Source organism: Andrena cerasifolii, chromosome 1 (genome assembly GCF_050908995.1).
Source record: "Andrena cerasifolii isolate SP2316 chromosome 1, iyAndCera1_principal, whole genome shotgun sequence".
Classification (NCBI taxonomy): Eukaryota; Metazoa; Arthropoda; class Insecta; order Hymenoptera; family Andrenidae; genus Andrena; species Andrena cerasifolii.
The window spans coordinates 2,107,382-2,129,684 of NC_135118.1; the positions used below are offsets into that span (position 1 = coordinate 2,107,382).

At 40.4% G+C, this 22,303-nt stretch overlaps 3 protein-coding genes across 8 annotated transcripts; 1 reads left to right on the top strand and 2 right to left on the bottom strand.

Annotated features, from left to right (window-relative positions):
* Positions 1-358: 358 nt before the first annotated feature.
* Positions 359-8,093, bottom strand: LOC143370803 (uncharacterized). The gene is made up of 4 exons (XM_076815857.1): positions 7,310-8,093; positions 6,847-7,231; positions 3,465-3,707; positions 359-544 (listed from the first exon to the last, which is right to left on the bottom strand). Exons 1-4 carry the CDS (start codon positions 7,972-7,974, stop codon positions 359-361), a joined length of 1,479 nt encoding a protein of 492 aa, XP_076671972.1. The 5' UTR covers positions 7,975-8,093.
* A 1,404-nt stretch (positions 8,094-9,497) lies between these two features.
* LOC143370819 (uncharacterized) lies at positions 9,498-12,872 on the top strand. The gene is given in 7 exon segments (XM_076815859.1): positions 9,498-9,719; positions 9,805-10,143; positions 10,244-10,297; positions 10,381-10,466; positions 10,809-11,114; positions 11,435-11,658; positions 11,785-12,872. Coding segments are annotated over 7 exon segments (1,719 nt in total). The 5' UTR covers positions 9,498-9,701; the 3' UTR covers positions 12,477-12,872.
* LOC143368010 (putative phosphorylase b kinase regulatory subunit beta) lies at positions 12,722-21,444 on the bottom strand. 6 transcript variants are annotated; one of them, XM_076810351.1, is made up of 22 exons: positions 21,396-21,410; positions 21,178-21,322; positions 20,848-21,107; positions 20,642-20,760; positions 19,986-20,121; positions 19,699-19,906; positions 19,229-19,585; positions 18,941-19,138; positions 18,653-18,791; positions 18,294-18,574; positions 18,199-18,213; positions 16,045-16,275; positions 15,795-15,982; positions 15,598-15,713; positions 15,383-15,525; positions 15,190-15,322; positions 14,288-14,430; positions 13,998-14,200; positions 13,758-13,895; positions 13,431-13,671; positions 13,208-13,315; positions 12,722-13,135 (listed from the first exon to the last, which is right to left on the bottom strand). In XM_076810351.1, exons 3-22 carry the CDS (start codon positions 20,883-20,885, stop codon positions 12,959-12,961), a joined length of 3,312 nt encoding a protein of 1,103 aa, XP_076666466.1. In that variant the 5' UTR covers positions 20,886-21,107; positions 21,178-21,322; positions 21,396-21,410; the 3' UTR covers positions 12,722-12,958. The 6 variants fall into 6 exon arrangements, with proteins under 6 accessions (XP_076666466.1, XP_076666869.1, XP_076666604.1 ...); XM_076810754.1 differs by having other exon boundaries at positions 20,642-20,745; positions 21,178-21,444; XM_076810489.1 differs by having other exon boundaries at positions 21,208-21,443.
* Between the last annotated feature and the right edge of the window lie 859 nt (positions 21,445-22,303).

Here is a 22,303-nt window from a genome sequence, read left to right on the forward strand (position 1 = left end):
TTGGTGGGGCTTCTTGCCGTAGGGACAGGTTCGCGGCCGTGGAGTGCTGAAGAACTCTGCTTGTGGGGATGCGCGGCATATTATCGAAGTTTCAAGGAATGGAATAAGTCTGAACTTCCGAATGGTAGGTTTAATTAGATTTAATTCGTATATTTTACAAGGGTAATATAAACTGTCTCGTCGCAAACGTCTCGAACGAAAAACAATATATAAATGCATTCTATTGGCCTCCATGCGTGTCTCTTTTATATCCCTTGGCTTTTGCACACGCCACTACTTGCACATGCGCCTTAGTTGCCCCGAAGGTCCTTGGGGTCATGGACCACCGGAGCTCTTGTCTCCAAGCAGCCGCTGTGGTTCAATCAAGACGGTGATGCTCTCCTAGCTTCGTCGGTGGTTGGTCCTTCGCGCTTCCCTCTACGTCTTTGTGGCTGCCTCTTGGCCATCTCCTCTCCACCTTCAGGATGGTGGTTGCTATTGGAGGTGGTTGATGCACGTGTCCAAAACGTGGAAGTAACGGTTGGGGGTTCCGAAAAGAGACCCGCTAATATAAACAAAGTTTTCTCCCGAGGAATTTATGGGGAAGATAACGGTTGTCGGTTTCTGTTTGAGTTACACCCCAGGCCTCTCCTGCACGTGCCACTCGAGGGTGCATTTGCACTTGACAAGGCTACATACTCGCAACTCGCAAGCATACGCAGATGTCTGTTCTCAAATCTCGCGCTGCGTCGAATCACGATATCTCTCGACGCCTTAAAGCTAACTTCACACAATCCCACATATTTAGACCAGCGGAAACCACACACCAAACCAAGCTAGCCAACACAGGCGAACGAGCGTCACCGCGAAATCGGTTGTTAACGCTGGTTGGCTACGGCCTCACTTGCCTTGGCGGTGATGACGCCGCGCGTCAACCTATCAACGCCAAGATGGGATACGAAACGGCGCCACCGTCAATCCACTGTTGCGAGTTGCGATTCTCGCTCTAGCGGCGTTCGACACAAACTTTAGAAGCGCGAAGTTCAAAACGGAACATACGAGTGTAATAGGAAAGGGAAACAAAGCGAAGTTCGCACAAGCCCGAGGGGTTTGAAAATAGTTAGAGATTCTTTAATGAGAAAACTTCAAGATTATAAATTAATCAATACCCGCTTGGAAACGGGTGTTTGAATAAATGAACTGCACTTTGATCCCTTCTCCTAGATGTAATTCCAGAGCAATGTTGTTAAACGCTTGATTCTAAAAATCAATAACTGTGAAGGAAATAGATTCACCAATGAGAATTTAGTTAGTAAATATATTATTGGCTCTTAGATTTTAAGGACATCTTGTAAAGAACAAAAGATGTAAAAGCGTTTGCGTTTGAAAGGTCACTTGAACCCCGAGAGCGATAGTGAACGGACGTGAAATTATAAACCTAGCGAAATTCTTATTTGTATTGTTTAAATTCATTGAGTTCATTAAATTTATTAATTGTTTGTGTTCAAATAGTTTCCTTACATTATTATTTTATATCTAAAAATCCGCGTCCAGGGAGCAGAACGCCTTAGCGTTCCACGGACGTTGTCCCGCGCCTGATTTCCCCACCAGAAGGCTACTAGTCCCCTAAAGCCACGCAACACCACGAAGCTGACTTCACATGCTTATCCTGCCACTACTATAAATTGTGGTACTGATAGGTAATTACCTTTGAAGCACGCGAGTATATGTAGTATTGATGAGATGTAAAAGAAAACACAAATAATGGAAATGTTATTTATTTATGCACTAATTATGCTAAATTCAAGCAATGTCGACAACCGATTCCGCGGCAACCCGTGGTTGACCTGGCTTGGCTAACTTGGTTTGGTTTAACGGTGGCGCCGTTTCGTTTCCCATCTTGGCGTTGATTGGTTGATGTCGCGGCGCCATCGCATGCATGCGTGGCGAGTAGTATAGTAAAGAGAATTCTAACCCAAATTTGAGTTTTGCGTTCAATACATGTTCAGAGTGGTACGATAGACGTTCAATACACGTTCAGCGTGGTACGATAGACGTTCAATGCACCTATGGCGCCAGTCAAAAGTAGTATGGTGTATTGAACGTCTATCGTACCACGCTGAACGTGTATTGAACGTCTATCGTACCACGCTAAACGTGTATTGAACGTCTATCGTACCACTCCGAACGTGTATTGAACGCAAAACTCAAATTTGGGTTAGAACTCTCTTTACTATACTACTTTGTTCTTCGCTATCTTCATCACAGGCCACCTGTATTTTCGCTGACCATCCTCACCTTCTATACATACTCAAATTATTCACTAACCATCCTCAGAGTGCACTTTTCATGTTCTTCGAATTCTTCTCCCTTCTTCTTTGGACACATCATTCGACTAGGTCACACCACTTTTGATCGCGTGTCGAACGTGTATTGGGCCACTTTCAACGTCTATCGTACCACTTTCAACGCCTAACGTACCACTCTGAACGTCTATCAAACGTCTATCATACGTGTATGGTACCGCTTTGATCATGAATCGTACTACTTCTACATAATAATTACAACTATCGGCTTAATCTAGCGTACATGCAGGAGGTTGGTAGTTGAGGAGGGTGAAGAAAAATTATGTATTAAAAATTGATTATATTTTATTTGTGTATTTCCCTCTGCCGTTTAGACCACCAGTTGAATATTTTATATACATTTTGCATGGCACAGTGCTTTGCGTGTCTGCCACATCGCAGAGTATTAACTACATTTAGCTTATTTAGGGATTTGATATCCTCGTAGTCAATATCCAGCGTCTCGATGATCACGTCCGCCCTCGTATTTTCATCGAGGAAATCCACGAGCCAATCGCGTTTCTGCAGCCCTTTAACGTATACGACATGGGATGTGTCATCTTCCTCGTCGATCGCCACAGCTTTCATAATTAGCTGTTTAGCCATACTGTACGGAACGTCTCCATCTTCCCAACATAGTCCATGATGTTTTGCCACCAACCACCGGATGCTCGATTTGTCGGATTTTGTAAGAAGATATTGTGGCATCGAACTCCCAAAAATATAGTGCGAGAGAATTGTTCCCTTTCGTAGGACAGCCACTTCCTTCGCGACAAATCTTCCATCGACGATGAACCCTTGCAGGTCAACGAATATTGGTACGAACATTATCGATGCAATTTAGAGGTCCGTTCGCTTCCAAGACAGACTGGAGAATGCGGTCTTTCTCGTAAAGCATCTCGATTTTCACGATGAAATTTTGGTATGATTTTGGCACAGGAAAGGGCAGGCAAGTAGCGTGGCAATTTAATTGATTTTGCGCACCACGTTTGTCAACGGATTGTATTCAACCACCCGATCGTGCAGAATCAGACAGTAGGCTGTAGTATTTGCAGGCACATTCTCTTTACACTCGAATTCTATGCGCACGTCCACGGTACCATTCTTGATCGACTCATTTTGTCGCGAGCAATCAATCACCACGAGGGGACCAATTTGCAACAATTCATCCACGGTCAATAATGCATCATTGCTACCATGTCCATAATTCGATTTATGGAATTGCGTATACATGTGATACAAGATGGCATGCTTATTCTTGTCAAAGTCCAAATTCAGGTCATCGTATGGGTATAATGCCGAGTTGAGAAAAAGTTTTACATTGGTCATTTTGCCGTCGTTGAACCGAGTAACATCTTCGGTTATCTTATGCTTTCGTTCAGTCTGTAGACCAAGGATAGTGCATCGCGGCTTCTCCAGCTGCGCAGATGCCTTCACGGCCCACGAATGCTTGGGCGTGCTCTGTAAGAAAGGATACTCGTACAGATCCCACGATTGAAAACAAATGCTCCGGTTTTGTCCACTTTCCAGAGCATGTAACAGCGATAGCTTAGTAACATCGTTTAGCGTCACGTGAGGCATCCGCCATTGCACTTTAAGTAATTCAATTTCTGGCTCCAACATCGGCGATCCTGTTGGAGAATTGTTATCGTTGCGCGATCGTATTAAAATCAATTCGTGACGCGTATTAATAATCATGCGTTTGTAGTTCTCACAAAATCCCAGCAAATATTTAAGTGGGAGGCAAAAATTGAAATGATTTTTCAATATGGGTCCATCGCATCGTTTCAAGCCCCATCCAGCATTCTCCATATTTTTGGCTTCGCCAGGTGTCAGCAATACATAGTTTTTAAGCGTGCTAGTTATTGCAACGTTTCTGTTACGATCAATCTCCACGCCATTCAGCTCGAATAAGAACGCCATGCAATTATTTCCCAACGTCACCGTTAATGCATCGTTTGGCTTATTTATCTTCAATTTTCCCTCCAGGTAGAGGAAACTTTCACACGGCAATGTGTATAAATCCTGCTGCTGTATAGGTATTCTTATCTCATCGCTGTACCCAAACGTCGTGTTGACGTAAGGGTTGTATGTGTGAGTCTCGAGCTTAACGATGCGATCATCAAACGTCGGCTTCCCTCCAATGTTTAGAATGTCAACCATTTTTTTCAACTTAAATGCGTACAATGAATCCCAATGATTTAAAAAATGCAATGTTCGCAGCAGTGAGCCTCTTCTTTTTGGCGTGATCAAAGCTGTTGCAGTTGTTGTTGTAAACAATTTCACTTGGAAGAAACGAGCCCCCGGTTCCTCCCAAGCCAATAAATACATTTCCCAGCGTGCAATTGCTCTCGACCAACGATGATGATGATGACGTTTTCGAAACTACTCCAGATGAGTCGTTTGTAACATCTATTAGACAGCAACTTCAAACATCCGAGGGACAAGAAACGTTTCGCAACCATTTCGGTCCGCTGGGACAAAAATACATGAGCGCAATCCTAAGTGGCGATAGGGATACAGCAATGGACTATGTGTATGGCGTATACTTTGGCGATAGTGGAAAGATGCTTGGGGATAAGGCTTTCAATATAGACAAGGATGGTAATATAATCATAGATGGTGTAAGGTACGGAGGAACGGCCGGTCTTTATGAACTGATTTTCAAGAGAATTCCCGATGATGCCCTCTACACCGATGCCGATAAACAAAAATACAAAAGTATACTGCTGGCGACAAACACCCACAGACGCGATCATGACGCTCAAAATCCCGTATTGGGCAATAAGGGATACAAATATAAACATGTTATTGCACCGCTACTCCCCCGTGTATCGGCTAGTAGGACAGAGAAAGGTCTAAGGACAGGGAAAGGTCTAAGGACACAGCGAGCCATGGTGGTAAACGATAACAAGATCGATTACGTTCACTGGGACCATCCCAACGAGCTCGTGGATCGCTTGCGTTTGCTGGAAGCGTCGCGTCAGGCTGGTAACAACTCTCATGATCCTGAAAGTCTATCGATTATCGAGGAACTCCGCGAGGTAGGCCTCATTATAAATTAAACCGCACGCCGATCATGTGCACTGTATGCGTCGAGATGCCGATCAACAAATTTGGGGTATCGCTCGAGAAGAGTGGAGCAGCTACAATGAACTATTACAAATGGAGCGGTATACTTCGAAATTACATGCGAGATAACGCTCTTTGCGTGACCGGTGCCGACTTTGATGCAAAATCACGCAGGATACGACGCGTAGCTCAGCCGGTGGCCGACACAGATGCCGTCAATAAACTATACGTGGAAAAGAGCATTAAACTTTTGAGAGAGCAGCAGGAAGAATTAGAGAGGAAGCTGGCCGTGTTTCAAAGAGATATGCTGACGTTGCAAAACAGTGTTCATAAGATATCGCAGGCGTTGAATTCTATCCCGCAGCAGCGCTGCGAAGGAGAATCATGCGAGACGATTGAACTTGTCCAGAATTTCCTCGGACCGATGGGGGCACATAATGCACGTACACGATAATTATCGCATCATTCGCGTCAAAGACACCTCTGCGATCAAACATGCAGCCATTATCGGAATCGAAGAGTAAAGAAGAAGAAAACCATAGCCACAAGAAACGACTACTCGTTGAGGAACTGCACGCTCCAGCTCGAAGACATTTCCCTTGGAGGAGACTAAAAGTGGCGCTGAGGTGACTAAAGCGTTGAGACAGATATTTAGAGATCGATATCCGAAAAATTTGCAAATCGATCAAGGAAAAGAATTTTACAACACCGATGTGCAGAAACTCTTGACAAAGCATGACATTAATCATTATTCAACGTATTCGGTGATGAAGGCCTCCGTCGTAGAACTTTTCAATCGAACTTTGAAGAACAATATGTGGAAAATGTTTACGCTCAATGGAACCTATAGATGGACCGATTCGCTACCGCGTCTTCTCGCAGAGTACAACGCGCGAAAACATAGAAGCATGAGAATGCGTCCTTGCGATGTTACCCCTGCGATCGCCACATGGTTCAATAAATACAATGTTATACATATGTGAACAATTTATTTAACATTTTGCTGCAAGCGACGTCGATAATATCATTCAAAGGCACATGCCAACAGTTCGCAATCAACAAGAGATTTATCGATGAATCGCAATTTAATACAATTTCGCGAGACTGAGTCAGCCTTATCTTCAACATTTTTTGTGAATGAAATCTACTTTTTTTTTGTTATGGGCAATACGTCAACGTGGCCTTCGAAAGCGGTAGCTATTTCCTCGATAATGAAATGCGAATCGTGACCGGATAAATTATGGAAAACTATAGGGATGTAAAACGCTTTTTTATAATTTAAATTGCACTCCGAATGTGCTGGACCTCTAAACCGTCCGGATAGGTGACAATGATCGCGAACTCGTACATCTTCAGCCTTGAATGGTTCTTCGCAAATATGACAGTGTGTTGCATCGCGAAATGTCGTCCATTGTTCGGGAGTTAAATCAAGCATGGGAACATTACTGACCAAAATGGGTTTGGCGAAGTTTGCAAAATTTTCCAGGTCGTTGACGAACCATGAAACACAATCCGCGTCGCGGCGACATCGATACGTCAACAGTGATGTATCGTACAAGCAATGCATATAATATGCAATGCTGTGCACTTTATGGTGTTGATACGCGCGCAATTTACTATCTATTTCACCCATTCGGTGATTGTCCTCTGTTTTTTCAATGATGCACTCGAGATCGGCGTACACCACGAAGGGGAGCCGCTCCTTCATACAGTGGTTGCTGAATTTGAGCAGATTGTTTCCTTCGCTGGGCAACAGGATGGCGCAATCATTCATTTGCCGGCAGTCCAGCGAATGGGCCTCCAACTTCTCGACAGATCCAAAGTAGTGCATGCATCTGCAAAAAATAAAAAAAAATTTATTTAATTTTTTTTCAAGGATATTTTTTCAACTTTTCATAAGTTTATATACATACCGATCGCAGATGAATTTTTTTTCTTTGTGTCTGCTCAACTGTGCACCCACCAGCCGGGATAAGTCCTTGATCAGCAAAAAGTGCCCTACATCGCCGTGCTCATGATTCGGCGTGTAGAGCAGATTGACGTGTCGATCCCTCTTTTGGCTGGTGAGGCGCAGCGGAAAGACCGTCGATCCTTTCTCCATCCCGAAGGTGTACTCGTTCACGGAGATGCCGTTCTGCCGCTCAAACTTCCCAAGCTGCTCCAGGGACATTGGAATCTCAATGCCCTGGAGATTTAGCACGGATGCATAGTTGGGGTATGAACTTGAGCGATCAACGTGTATTTCGGCTGGATGGAGAGCTGCGACCACTGCCCACGCGAAACATGCATTGTCCGGGGATTGCACACTAATCGTCGCCTTCTTCAGCGACAATTTCCGCGGCAACTTGTGGTGACACCCGGTACGCAGCGGATTGTACTTATTAACATTGGCGGTTAGGTTGAGAATCCTCGTCAATGCCCATCCGCTGTCGCGTTCCTGGAACTCTTCCAGCGATGCCAGGGTGGGTTCGATGACGCATCGCTGGTACCACTCTTGCAGATCGGATGTGCCGTAGAGTTCGCAGTTGTTTTCAAACCTCATTACAGTAATCTGGGGTGTGAGTGGTAAACCGATCATAAAAGCGGAGCGCGCGGCTCGCTTACTTGGGCCGGGAAATTCCGAATAGCTCTTTTTGACGTTAATTTGAAAGAGACCATCCTAAAATTTTCGAAGCTCGGGCATCACTGCTGTCGTGGAATGCGTTCGTGAGGCGCTGTTGCCATTTTACCTGTTCGCACGAGCGCAGGTTGCAAGATTAAATGATAACCCTGTATGTAGCCTATGTAATCGGAAAGCGTACCTCGACCACCGGCTGGCCAAGGACGGAGAGACGGCTAGAGGACAACCCATTGAAGAAGCTTGAAGGATGTCATCGCTTTGATTGGACGAAAGGACGTGAGGAGCAACTTCAAAGGATGCTCCGGAGTCAGAGGAGTAGGGTGCTCAGAGGGCACAAGCGAGGAGCGACTTTGTAGATGTGGCAGATCGAACTTGTTAACAGAACAGTCAACGTCGAGCTATTAATTAAAATCAAAACATAGAATTTATTCAGAAGTGTTTCATTCTATTTTCTCCCATCATCGAAATTCCCGCGCAAACTCGTGAGCTGAGTGCTTCAGCGCTCCACGGGCACTGATCCGCCGTCTAGTTTAAAATCCCCACGGAATCACGCAACAATACAAACTCATAGATGTTCATAGAGAAATAATAGTAACCAATATAGTAAATCCTCATTATAGCCATGTTTTTACCATACGTAGTACGCCCGATGACTATCCCCACCATTTCTTGCAATCTTTTGGTCGAGAGTGTGAAAACCCAAGAACTAGCGAGAGGGAACGAAAGAGTCGACGGCAACTTCGTGTCAACTGTTTCGTTCCCTCTCGCTCGCTTTTGGGTTTTCTCACTCGCGGCATTGCCCACACGGAATAGTGACCGCAACGCGTCATCCGCCCGCCGCCAGCCCTGTTCGTCGGGTTTAATACGAGAGTTTACTGTAGTCAGCGTTGGACGGAAATGCCGTACGCTGTAAGCTATTTAGCGGTGGGGGAACGCCACGCATGCGTGCGATGGCGCCGCGACGTCGACCAGTAGTTAGTCATCGTCGACAACCGATTCTGCGGCGACGCTGGTTGGCCTGGCTTAGCTTGGCTTAGCTTGACAGTGGCGCCGTTTTGTTTCCTACCTTGACGTTGATTGGTTATTCCCCCTTCGCGAAATAGCCACCATGTAATTTCCAACGTACTTTACCATGCTTACAGACAGCCGTGGCTGACGCAGGCGCAGTTCATGCATATATTACCACCGCTCCTATAGGTGTTTCCCCATCCATCAGTGCAGCCGAATCTCTGCGACCTCTGCACGCAGCTGTGTTACTTGTGAAAATTTAAGTGAAATAATGTATAATAATAAAGCTAACCTCATAATTTGGTTTCTCAGCGCCAAGTATTTTTAATAAAATATTTGTATTGTATTAAAATATTGGTATTGAAATATTTATTTCTATAAAAATATATCTGCTTAATATTATTATCTCCTTTGTTTCTTCCAATCATGAATCTTTTATTCAATTTAAATCCGATTGTTTGTACAAATAGTCGTTATAATTGGCGCAACTTTGTATATCATTAGTTTTGTAAAGCTAAATATAGCACATTAATAATTTTACAACAGTTTTTTTTGTTCGCCTGCGCGCGCGCGTATACTTGGCGCACTTTTTATACCTTTTTTTAAAACAGGTAATTTTGTGAGGATAAAGCTAACCTCATAAACTCCTCTCTATAAATCAGCAATTGGTTAGACGAATGGGTGAAGGAGATTTGGTAAGTTTAATTATGAGATACTGTGTTGAATAAACAAAAGTACATGGTGTATTTATTGGAGAAAATTAAATATTCGGTAAGGCAGAATTTGAAGAAGTCATGGCATCCGTCAACAATGAAAAATATAGAGAAAGTATGGAAAGCAGAACAAAAGCAGAATCAAGAAAGGAAAAAGATAGCAGAACTGAAGAAAGAAATAGAAATGGAGAAAGATAGGGAGGATATGAAAAAGTATGCAATAGAACAAGGCGTGATAGAGAAAAAGGATGACAAAAAATTGGATTGAATGTACAAAGGGCCAAATAAGTTGGTTAACAGAGAAGACTATTTACTTGGGCGGCTAATTGATAAATCTTTTGAACAAATGGATCAAATAAAAAAGGATACAGAATTAAATCATGCACCTAGGAATCATGTTGAACATGATACTTATATTATAATCTTTGCATACACATTCAGCATTATAACCTATAATATCTAACAATCAATATGCATTTCGGCTTCATACATGACATATAATTTCAGAATGTATTCCACCATCTTTACGTTTCTTTTCTGGTAACAAAAAAGTAGACTTAGCAAGAAATTAAATTAAATTAAACATCTGTGGTGTTTGAGAGTTTTAGCGCAATTATTTGCGTCACCGAGGCGAGGTGATCAGTTGATGGAAAGAGAGTGTGTGGTGGAGAGAATGCGTGAGAGAGAGAATGCGTACAGCGATGCGTTGCCACGGTTGCCAGAAAAACGGTGATCGCGATTCGCGAGGAGCGTGACGAACAAACAGTTACACGTACGGCGTGATAGACGACACATCAGTTTCCTTTGTTATTCACTTCTTGTATTATATTCTTTTAATAAATATCTTTTATTTTATCTTACACATCTTTAATTTTCAACAAAAATATACTTCCGAAATAGCTTACATAATGAACAACCTAAATAACACTGCCACACATTGTTAAAAAGTTATACTCAATCTAACATCTGGGGTCTGTGAGACCCCACCTGACCAACGCTGGGTTAATATCTGTCATTAACGAATTTTGTTTTTTCATTGATAATTAGCAATTATTTCTTGTTCAGTTGAAGCAACAATCGAAAAAAAAGCAAAAGCGAGAAAAAACAGAGAAAAAGGAAGAAACATAAACAGAACCTAGATAGCGACGACGAAACACAATTAGATATGCTGCTGGCCGTAAAGTACAAGCAGCTTAAAGACAAAATCAATGATAAGGATTTAATAAAGTCAATGAAGAAATCTAAAGATAAATGAAAGAAGAAATCAAGAAAAGAGAGCGATAGTTTCAGTAGCGAATCAGCAAGCAGCAACCAAGAAAGCTAAAGCGAAGAAGATACAGAGAAACGTAAAAAGAAACATAGAAGTAAAAGGAGAAAATGATGAAATTGTGACGTAGCGACGTCACGCGTCGCGCAAGCGTGCTCCGTACGCACAATAGGTATAGTGCGCGCTGCGGCCGCTCGACGGCCGCCGGCCCCGCGTTCGTCTCGCTGGCGAAGATAAGCGGCGACAAGTGTATAAAGGCCGCCGCGAACACAATCGAGACTCTCCATTCCGTACACCCAGAGGCCTAACCAGCTAACTGACCGTACAACAGAGAAGCATTGGCATCCCGAAGTGTGCCAGAATCGGCCATCGCCATTATTGCGCTGTTACCAGCTTCTTCCTGATATACACCGAGAGTAATTTTTCGTAGTTTACCAACGCTACCGTGGAACCTCTGCGGCTTTAAACTCAGAGACCACATTGCACCAGGTCGTCTCTTTACAACTGCCAATTGGGTGCGCCGAAATCGACCGCTCATGGGCAGTTGCCCTACTCCGCTATCCCTACTTCCCGCAGACCTCGTTGAAGCCGTCGCCGCCGCGAGTCGCCAGGACGCCGCCGAGACACCCGAACCGACCGTCGCGACCGAACCCGGTAACTCCTCCGCGAACCCGCGCTCGATGAGAACATTGGACGCGCACCTGTAAACACCGTACCAATAAAAGGATTTTTACCCGCCACCACTCTTATTCATTCGTCGAACCCTGACACCCGACTGAGTCGGCATCATATCCCTTCTTCGTCCCACCGACAACCGCCTCGCAACCAGAGACGGTTACAAAATTCAGAAACATAAGAAAGAAGAATATACAGATAAAGCTAAGAGAAGAGAATACAAAAAGCAATGGGTATCTGATAAACATACCAGGGATCATAGTTCGAGCAGAGAAAGGAGCGATTCTTCGATTCATGGAAAGCAAAGCAGAATAGATAGAAGAGATACATACAAGAATAGAGACAAAGATTTTTGTCCCAGAACTCCTCAAGCCAGACAAAACGATTCTCCTAGAAGCAGATGCAATAACAGAAACCCTTCGAACAGATTATATCATAAAGACACAGTCTATTCTAAATCATTTTCCGATGTTATCCAAGGACAACATAAAGAACAAGACCGAAGTAGAGATAAGTGGAAAAAGAAACATCTTACGGAAGAAGAGAAAGAGAAATGTAGGAGAGAAATGATAGCAAACGCATCATGAAGAGACACAGAACGAGAAAGGAATGTAAAAAGGTACCGTGAAGAGGAAAAGAAGGAATCAGACCCTTGCAAAATGTACAATCAAGACTTCATTAGCAAGCAGCTGGCAACAGCTGCAGAAGTAGGCACTGTTGCCGCCAGAATGAAAGCTTATATGAATAACATGCAGCGATCTGGACGAGCGATGGATACGAATTTCCCAAAAAAGTGATTTCCAACCATGTAATTAGATTTGTACAGTTGTACAAAAAAATTACGGGCCGGGAAATTCCGAATAGCTCTTTGCGACGTTAATTTGAAAGAGGCCATTTCAAAATTTTCGAAGCTCGGGCATCACTGCTGTCCAGCGGTCGCTGGCAGCTCTTCAAACGCCGGGACGCTGTTGCCATTTTACCTGTTCGCGCGAGCGCGGGTTGCAAGATTAAATGATGATTCTGTATAGTACAATACTATGAATTTTGAGTATTCGAAAATAAATTTTTTAATATCTGTTTGCGTACGCTGTCAACATTTAAAGACATATAAGTCTCTATGCAGAATTACAATTAAAACACTTCTTTTTTCACTTCTCTTTCATTAAAGAGATATACATAACATTCAGCAAAAATTTAACAATATATTTCTATAAATATAGCTTTGTTTACCAGCTATTCAAACCATTGATTCCTCTTTCGTGGAAACTAATTTACATTACTATGTGATCTTGCATGTATCCCTATTTTCAATTGCATCATTGAGGTCATGAATAGTTGCAAAACATCCACCAGTGAGTACATTGTTAACAACAGCCCTAGCAAGATATCCTGTTGTTAAGGAGTAATCTGCAGAGAAAAATGATGACTGATCGACAGATTTCCCCAGATTATGATCCTAAAAGAATAAATTGTTTTATTTATATATAGCTAATTTAGCTATGATATACACATAGTACGTAGTACATACCTTACAGTACATCAAAACAGCGTCTTCAACAAGTATATTAAGGTTCAGTTGTTTCTGGAAACTTAATTCTGGATTTCGAAGTAAAATTGTTGATACTATTGTAAGTAACTGCAAGAAATATAAAATATTATAAAATCTAATTTTCATTGGAAGAAATTCTGGCAATGAATGAAATTAAAAAGGGAAATAATTCGTTGAATAAACGAATATTTCAAACAAACACCTCTACAATAATTTGACGATATTCTGGTGAATGTATGTGGTGAAGCAAAGATTCCACGAGCAAAGCAAATGTAAGTTCCGAACGGGTCATGTTAGAAAGAGTGGGATGTTGAGGCAACTCTCGTCCATTAACGCAGATGCCACCTGGGCAACGCATCAGCACTTCCCAGACATGATTATAAAAATGTGCAGGCACTCTGCATAGACAACCTTCGATTTTTCTGCGTCCTAAAACTGTAAGTCTGTTACAAAACAAATGGCATATTATTAATTAATATAAAATTCACGTCACTAAATACTCAATGAACAAATTGGAGATTATACGTACTTTTCGCTATTAGCCCAATCTTTAACCGTTAGTACTTGTATGAGAAATCGACGAATTTCAAACGGACTATAATTCTCAATTGGTTTAGGGTTTTCAACAAATATCTCTAAGTAAAGCTTTATTGCTTCTAACACCCATCTGTGGATAAAAGAACGTTTAGAAATAAGTATTTCCTTTCTAAGAGCATTACAAAAAAATGATGGTGATATGATCATCGGTATACATATAATTATTATATACCCAATACGAATTTTCAATATTCCTTTAAACATTTCTGGATTTCTTCCGATAAGTCTGCCACAGTATAATAAAACTTCTTGCTGAAGCACAGCTTGTACCACGTTATGTGGTTGAATAGTAGAATACATGACTGATTGAATTTCTGTCGGTGTCATTGGTTTGTCAAACACTGTTTCTTCTTGTCCAATTACTCCAACCGTTATCTAACAATGACCAGGAATAACAACCTCAGAGTTAGTGACCAATTATAAATATGTATTCTGGTAACTACATGTTCAATTACTAATCACCTGTTTTCTTTTAACAAGAACGCCTGTTATAAAAGGGCTGATGCTGTCCACTGTGTGATTTAATAAACTGCTGCAGTAACGGACAACCATCCAATATCTGAGGCAGCCTGCTTGTTGGTATAATGATCTTAAGTGATCGCCAACTAAAATGAATCAATCCGTAAAGCAAATGAACAACAATGTATCGTAACATAAGCACTTATGTTACTTTTAGGGCTAGACTACACATACGACAGTTGCGCGGAAATCCTGTGACAGTCGGCCCGACATTACGACTCAACTGTTTTGTCGCTGTGTGCGTGCAGACAACCGACATTCTATCGTTGCTAATCTTTCTTCTGGAGGGATTGCGAGTCTCATTTGTGTGTTTTGATAAGTAATATAGGGCCTCAATAAGCTCAAAAGTTCGTCGTAACTTTGTACGCTCATTCTAAAATAAGCAAAGAATTTCTCGGGATATTTTTGTTAATGTTTCAAACATAGTATACAATTTTCCTTTTTGAAGTCCTTCACTGTATAATGGATGAATCCAGTATCTCCGTTTTATTTTTTCTTCCTTATGATTTTAAGTCGAATAGCATGCGCACAAAACGCGGCTAGAGAAACGTAACCCATGTCTACTTCTCTTCAACGTCACAGACCTACTGCTTTTCAGAACGACAGAAAGACACTTTTGTCGTTTGTGTGTCCACACCCATATACAATGCATTGACCACCGACAGTCGTTCGATTTAAAAATCCAAAGCAGTCGCAGGTGCCCGCCGACTGCGCGACTGATCGTTGTCCTGTCGTCTCTGTGTGCGCGTCTCCATATGTTACGTAGGCCCTGGCATAAACGACACGACTGTCGTACGACTTACAGTCGTATGTGTAGCCTAGCCCTTAAATGTGCAAAGTAATACCTGTTATTCCATTAATTTCATAATTAATACCCTCTCGTTGCAACAAAATACCGTAAAGTTGGCACAGAGCATATAGACTTTTATTACTACGAATTTCACTTAATATATTATACAGTGGTTCTTTCGAATACTTCTGTAACGTGAATTGGTAAGATAAATGAAGTATGAAATTGCTTACTCCAAGGATACTTACAGAATAATCTTTTATGTTTTCTGCGTATGTTAGGGCCCTAGGTACATCTGTGAGACTTTGATATCCGATATAATCATGTTGTAACTGTCTAAACTGTGTAAGTTCAAGATCTGTTTCTATGGTATTCATAAAATCCAGATGTTCTGTATAACATACAAAGATACTCATAGTATTTAGGAGTACAATGGGAATGAGAAGTAATAAATATTATTTACCAATACACGAAGACGAAATAAGATTCTGCAATCGTCCAATTCGTACTTTTGTCTTATCGCAATAGCCTTTTTTTAACATTGCAAACAGATCAAGCATTTGTTTGAATTGCGGATCCCTAAAGTACGAATACATTTTATTCATTTATACATGACGCGCATATATATTCATTCGACTAATGTTAAATTTTAATAAACACCTCATATGTTCTTCTCGTATTAGAAGACACACGGTAGGTCTACCCGATAGTCGCCAGTATTTACCAACAAACTGAAGCTCAGTTTTAATATCATCAATTAATAGAGCCATGTCTCTGTACAAATAAAATTCAGATACCTCGAATATCAGAGGATAACAGAGCACCGTCATGCCACATACTCTATAAACCTACAAAGAATGATTTTCAATTCTCCCTTAAAATTCTTATTTTGTGCACAGAAGCAGCATACCTTGCTTGTACCCAAAGATCCAATCGGTCTAGCTGGTCGACCTTGTAGGTTCAATTTGCTATTCACTCCTAATTTCTCGTAAACTTTCACTAATTGCGTAGACGACAGTATCTGTACTGGCTCTACCTCGTGCGGAGTTTGTGTTTGTATACCGTATGTTGCCATCATAGCTTGCAATCGCATAGACTCAGCAATAAGAACGATTTGTACTACAAGATCAGTATGAGTACCCTGATATACAGAAACGTTTTAAATAGATTAATCATGCATTTGTTACAGCATAATAATAAGAATGTTGCTAAAACTATTAGAGACATTCCATGCGAACTCGGACAGATTTCGGAGTAAGTTTTCGTAGATTGCTGAAATTTGAATATTTTGTAGTCTTTAGTGATACTTAAACGTACCTCAAAGGATTTTTCTAAATTTTGAAAAATATCGAAAAAAATGTGCTGTTTGAAGTTAAGTGCTAACTTTTTTTTCAATACATTATAGCTATGGAAGTAGTAAACGGATAGAGATGAGCTTTACTGTGCTTATAGAGAAGACATTGAAGTTTCAAGAAAAAATTATTTCAAATTTTTTTTATAAATTAAAAAAAAAATTTTAACCATTTTTGTGCAATTATATTAAACAAATGCAGGTTTTTAACATCGGACGCGATTATAAAAATCTGAAAAAGAGAATATAATTTTATCACCCCCCTTGATGGACAAATTTTCAAAAATATGGGCATTTTAAAATTGGCCCTGCCAAAATTGCCGAAAGTTGACGCTGCGTCGCCCAGCACTGCGGTACTCGCAGCGGCCAAGCGGCTACACCTGATATTTTTATATAGGATTCTCGAAAATGGTAAGTATTTGAAAAAAAAACTGAAAGAGAAAAACTCTTACTGTTTTCTATATCTAACATAATGCGGTATCTCAATTTTTGGTGTTTGCGATATTTTCCTTGAAACGAGGGTGACTTTTAGTTTTTTAAATGGAATGCTATACATTTGATTACCCAATATGAAAGCGACTGTCAAGACAAATTCAACCATATGGTCCACTATGACCTTCAAGGCCACACAAGGTTAGGAATCAAAGGAAGAAATTCAATCTACTAGATAGATAGTGCAATATATTTACTTCATTCCTGACCTTGTGTGGCCTTGAAGGTCATAGTGTACCATATGGTTGAATTTGTCTTGACTAATCAAAGCATTTTCCATTTAAAAAAAAACTAAAAGTCACCCTCGTTTCAAGTAAAATATCGCGAACACCAAAAATTGAGATACCGTATTATGTTGGATATAAAAAGCAGTAAGAGTTTTCCTCCTTCAGTTTTTTTTCTAATACTTACCATTTGCGAGAATCCGGTATAAGAATATCAGGTACAGCCACTTGGCCGCTGCGAGTACCGCACGGCGCGATCAATCAAGCCGGTGCTGGACAACGCAGCGTCAACTTTCGGCATTTTTTACAGGGCCAATGTTAAAATGTCCATATTTTTAAAAATTTATCCATCAAGGAGAAGGATAGAACTATCTTCAAACAGCTGTAAAATCGACATTTCTCAACATTTTTAAAAGGCATGAGGTACGTTTAAATATCACTAAAGACTACAAAATATTCAAATTTCAGGAATCTACGAAAACTTACTCCGAAATCTGTCCGAGTTTGCATGGAATGTCCCATTAAAGATAGGTATATTCAATGGCAATTATCCTTCTTCCTTAATGCGCTAAGAAATACAAAACCAGAGATACTGAGAAGAATCTTCGCAAAAAGCGATCATGTATAAAGGTAAGGTACATAGTTGCAACAGGCATCATAAATAAAAAAAGAGCGGAACAAAGCATGCCTCCATCCAAGCTTCATGCATCATTGTGCTATTAATAAGCTACAAATACGTATATACTACACAGTAGATAATGGACGAATCTAACTGACTCAAATACTACGATCAAATTTACACAAAATATACCGTATCTGCTAGGCATGTATGTATTGTCATGTAGTTTGAAAGTTTACGATACGTATATATGTGTATATTAAGCGATAAGTGCAAATTTATCAATCTAACTCTCAAACAGTATAATAAAATCAATGCAGAATGTACTAGCCACACACACACGCGCGCGCGCCCACGCATATAGTGTCATTTACTTACAATACTGGGTTTAGCCTGTATGGGACAAACATATGTAAAATAATTTATACAAATGATTAATTCAGCAGAAATAAGAGAAATGCGTTCCTACTTACTTGAAAAGCTGAATACCTTCCAGCTTTCCTCGGTCTGTTGTACGAAGGCAGATACCGTCTAATGGGATCCAATTCATTAATGTGCAACAGACCAGCAGTAAGTAATTGCGCAATTATAAACATAGCTTGGTTCCACAAATACATGGGAGCAGGTTCGGTATCCATAGAACCTTTTCGACCTCTTCCTTCGTTGCTTGCTAATCTATGAATACTACCAGGATCATTCCTTTCCGCATCCAAGCTCTCCTCAGGCACATAGTAACACATAGGTATTACAGGATCTATTTAATTACAAAAAGTATAATAGCGTTTGACACGATCTACGAAAACGTGCTTAAGTTCAATTTCCATTAATATACCTCCGTTGATATCTTTGTGTATTCGTTCTTTCAGCAAATTCTGATACTCTTCTACTTGTTCTGGTATGGTTTTAAAAACACCATCTATGATCATAAAAATGTAAAATAGCGGCCACTCGCACTCGATGTTATCAAATTCCTATAACAAAAAAATATTTACGTTCTCTATGCGGTGGAAATTGATTATTGCTACAGAGAAATGCTAGAGAAAACACGATTGAACGTGACGAGATTTGGTTTAAGTGAAATTTCAAAAATAACATACTAACAATCGAATACATCAGAGACCTTGATTTCACCAGATTTGTAATAACGGCGATCTGTGGTTTCCAACACTGTTTTATATCCATCCCTTCCAAATCTCTTGAAGCCATAATTGCCTCTTAATCTTCTTACAATATTTGCCTTTGTCTCGTTGTACAATACTTCTTCGTGGGTGGCGAATGCAGGAAAGGATACCGTTGGCAGTAAAGCTGCATCTACACTCTGTATACGGATAATATATTTGTAATTTTAACGGTGGCAAGAATTTTTTTATAAGCACAAAGTATTTCTGTATAAATATACATTCTGTACCTTAGAACTGGATTCTCTGGGAAGCATTGTTTCGAAAATACTACGATTACGATTATGAGCATCGATATCGACGTATATGACTGACCAGGAAGCACCCTTTTCTCCAAACAAGTTACACCCGTTGATAGCTTCAAGAGCACTTTTAGCTATACCAATTGAACTAGCATGTATTTCAGGTGTACCATCGTTGTACCGACTACCACGTTCCCACATGCCATAATCTGGCGTACGGTATGCTCTTTCCACATAATATACAAGATTCTGTACAAACGCCACTTCATCTTGAGTGTATATAATTTGTAAACCGGAAGATATCATTTGTACCAGAAATATCAAATAAAGTGAAACGATGTCGATCTATAAGAAGCAGATAGTTAGTACCTGTAGCAGTAATAAGGATGCTCTTATGAGGCTTATTCCATATAAATGTATAAGATGCGTAATCATATTTTATTATGTACTATAATTACTTGCAAGTGGTCGTACTTAGCATCGTTAAAAACCTCATCACCAGTATCTAAATGAAATTTACAATGCAGCGCAAATCTGTTGCACTGATTACGTTTAAATAACTCTATTCTACAAGACTGTTTTACCCAACATTCTAAAATTCCACGCATACATTTTACGGTAGATTGGCCAAGCTCGTAAGACTTCCCACGGTCATCATCTATCCGTCTAGCAAAACAATTTTATATACAATACTATATACCATACTAATTAATAATAGGCGGCAAATTTTTATTTATCCAATCACCTATATGCTTGGTACAAGCTCCATATAGCAGCAGCGCAGTAAATACTTTCTCGTATACTTCCCACTACCGTATCACTCGAAATTTGTGGAAACAAACCAGTTATGCAACTTTGGTAACGTAACAGTTGCCTTTTAACTAGAAAACGTATATAAGATATGTCTCTTATAACCTTACGGAATTCACCTTAACCCCTCGTTGACACTCTGGGTGTGAGCACCCCATAAGCTGATTTTGACGCTCTCCACCTTCTATATGTAAAATAAATACCTTTTTCCCAAAATCGACTTACAAACTATTTTTTCTCTGAAAATATTATATCTGAACAATAACTCTGTAGATTTTTAACTTCTAATATTGGAATTTGTAGAAGTTACAATTTTTTGAAGATTTTCTTCGTGTTTTCTCGACACATGGTAATCTAGATTTTTTCACAGAAACTGTGATGAAATTTCAGTCAAGAAACTATTCAAATACATTCCAGAGACCTTAAAATTAACCCATGATTTTTTTCATAACGATTGGATTCTTCAGATAAGAATGGCAGTTGTTCAAAAAATGTTCTGGGTGTGAGCCACCCAGGTATGTGAAAGTTGATCGAAAAAAAGAGGTGTGTCAACGAAGAGTTAATACGCTAAAAATCAAAGTTTTCCCATACCAATTCCATAATAAATATCAAGCTGTCGGACAGTGTCTTCATAATTTGAGATTTTAAGGAACATGTCAATGTCCAAATCGATAATGCTTCCTTGTCGTACATTCCTAATTGGAGGAAATCTATAAAATTGAATAACAGAAATATCCTTATAAATTACCAGCGTCTAGAGTACACAGTTTGGAATTGAAAGCATTGAAATTTTAAACCTTTTTATGTTTGTGGGTGGTGGGTTAACAGACGTCATTTTATCGGCAACAGTTCAGTTCAGATTCTCCTTTGAATTGGTCCAATTATTCGGCGATAAATAATCATACGACAAAGATTATTTCCGTGACTGTTAGCGAGACCAATAACATTTTTCCCCTTGCAAGAAACTGCAGCCGCGGCACAGGCGAAGCAATAAATTTCTAATATGTATGTTAGACCTGTCGGTACGGTACGAAATAAACGCGTTCGAAGGTGGTGACTGAAATAGTAAAAATTCTTTTCTTCGGCAATCATACATGTATATGCATATATTAACCTTCGCTGCTCACCTTCTGACAATCGTTTTACTTCTACCGTACCTAAATCGACTATGCACAATTGGCACAGAATAGTCCGCATCTGCTATCTCAGGTTTATAATTAGAAACAAAACATCTGCTTCTAACGGCGTTATTCTCTATCCATTTTAAATTTCCTAGAAGCGAGAGTTTGTAATTTCTTCGTTTAACGATTAATACAATTTGTTTCGAAATTTTCTAGTTACATACACGCCGTTGAAACTTGAAATAAACAACAGCAACATGCTGATAGCGTGTCGTAGTCGAATTTTCGCGGTAATCGTTTTTTTCTGAATTTTCTTGGTAAACATATCACCGCATATCACGTGCGCATGTACGTACATGCGGGCAACTCATTTAAAATTTCGCGCCAAAATATGTTTTTAATAGTGAATTCGGTATCTCCCAGTGACTCTGCGCTTGTCCAGAAAATTACTTGGATTGGTTGTTTCTGATAGAGACGAAGATAGCTCTATAAGAATCAACCAATCCAAGTCGTTGTCTGACACGAGGACAGAGTCAGTGCGAGACTTACGGCCGATTTCTTGACCTTCAGTAATCTTCCAGTTAGAGTTACGTTCCACACATGGACACAGGAAAATAGGGACGGAGCATGGACACAGGAATATAGGGACGGAAGAATAGTTGCGACTTTAGGCAAGGGGAGTGATACGTATTTGAGGGCCGGGGGGAGGGGGAGAGCACCTACATCTGCCTGCATTTGATTGGTTGCATTCTACGCATGCTCCGTACCGCTAATTATGAAAAAGTGTTTGCTACAGATTAGTACATACTCACGTCTAATTGTAAGTATTTACTAACGAAGTGATTATTTACGAATATAAATTGTAAAAATAATGAAAATTGAAGAGAAATCTGCATCTATAATTATTAAAATATATGAGGTGAATACGCACTGCATACCACACTATGAGAAACGCTTCAAATATGGCTGCCACTATCCCTGCTTGCGACGCGACAAACGTTCATTATTACACATCACTGCGCTTGTGCGAAGCAGCAGCCAATAGAAAGAAGGCATATGTTACCTCGTCGCCCTTCCCGCAAGGATATCACCCCCGCAACTATTCCCCCGTCCCTATATTCCTATGTCCAAG

Bases quoted from the DNA above. Each gene is read 5' to 3' on its own strand.
- LOC143370803 (XM_076815857.1), bottom strand. From the start codon at position 7,974: ATGATCGGTTTACCACTCACACCCCAGATTACTGTAATGAGGTTTGAA. The intron at 7,232-7,309 runs GTATGTATATAA...TATTTTTTGCAG, and splicing joins AAAAAATTCATCTGCGATCG to ATGCATGCACTACTTTGGAT. The intron at 545-3,464 runs GTGATTGATTGC...TGTTTATATTAG, and splicing joins TGCAAATTGGTCCCCTCGTG to CGGGTCTCTTTTCGGAACCC.
- LOC143368010 (XM_076810489.1), bottom strand. From the start codon at position 20,885: ATGACGTCTGTTAACCCACCACCCACAAACATAAAAAG. The intron at 19,907-19,985 runs GTGATTGGATAA...TTGTTTTGCTAG, and splicing joins AGCTTGTACCAAGCATATAG to ACGGATAGATGATGACCGTG. The intron at 13,896-13,997 runs GTATATAATAAT...TTTTATCCACAG, and splicing joins ATATTGAAAATTCGTATTGG to ATGGGTGTTAGAAGCAATAA.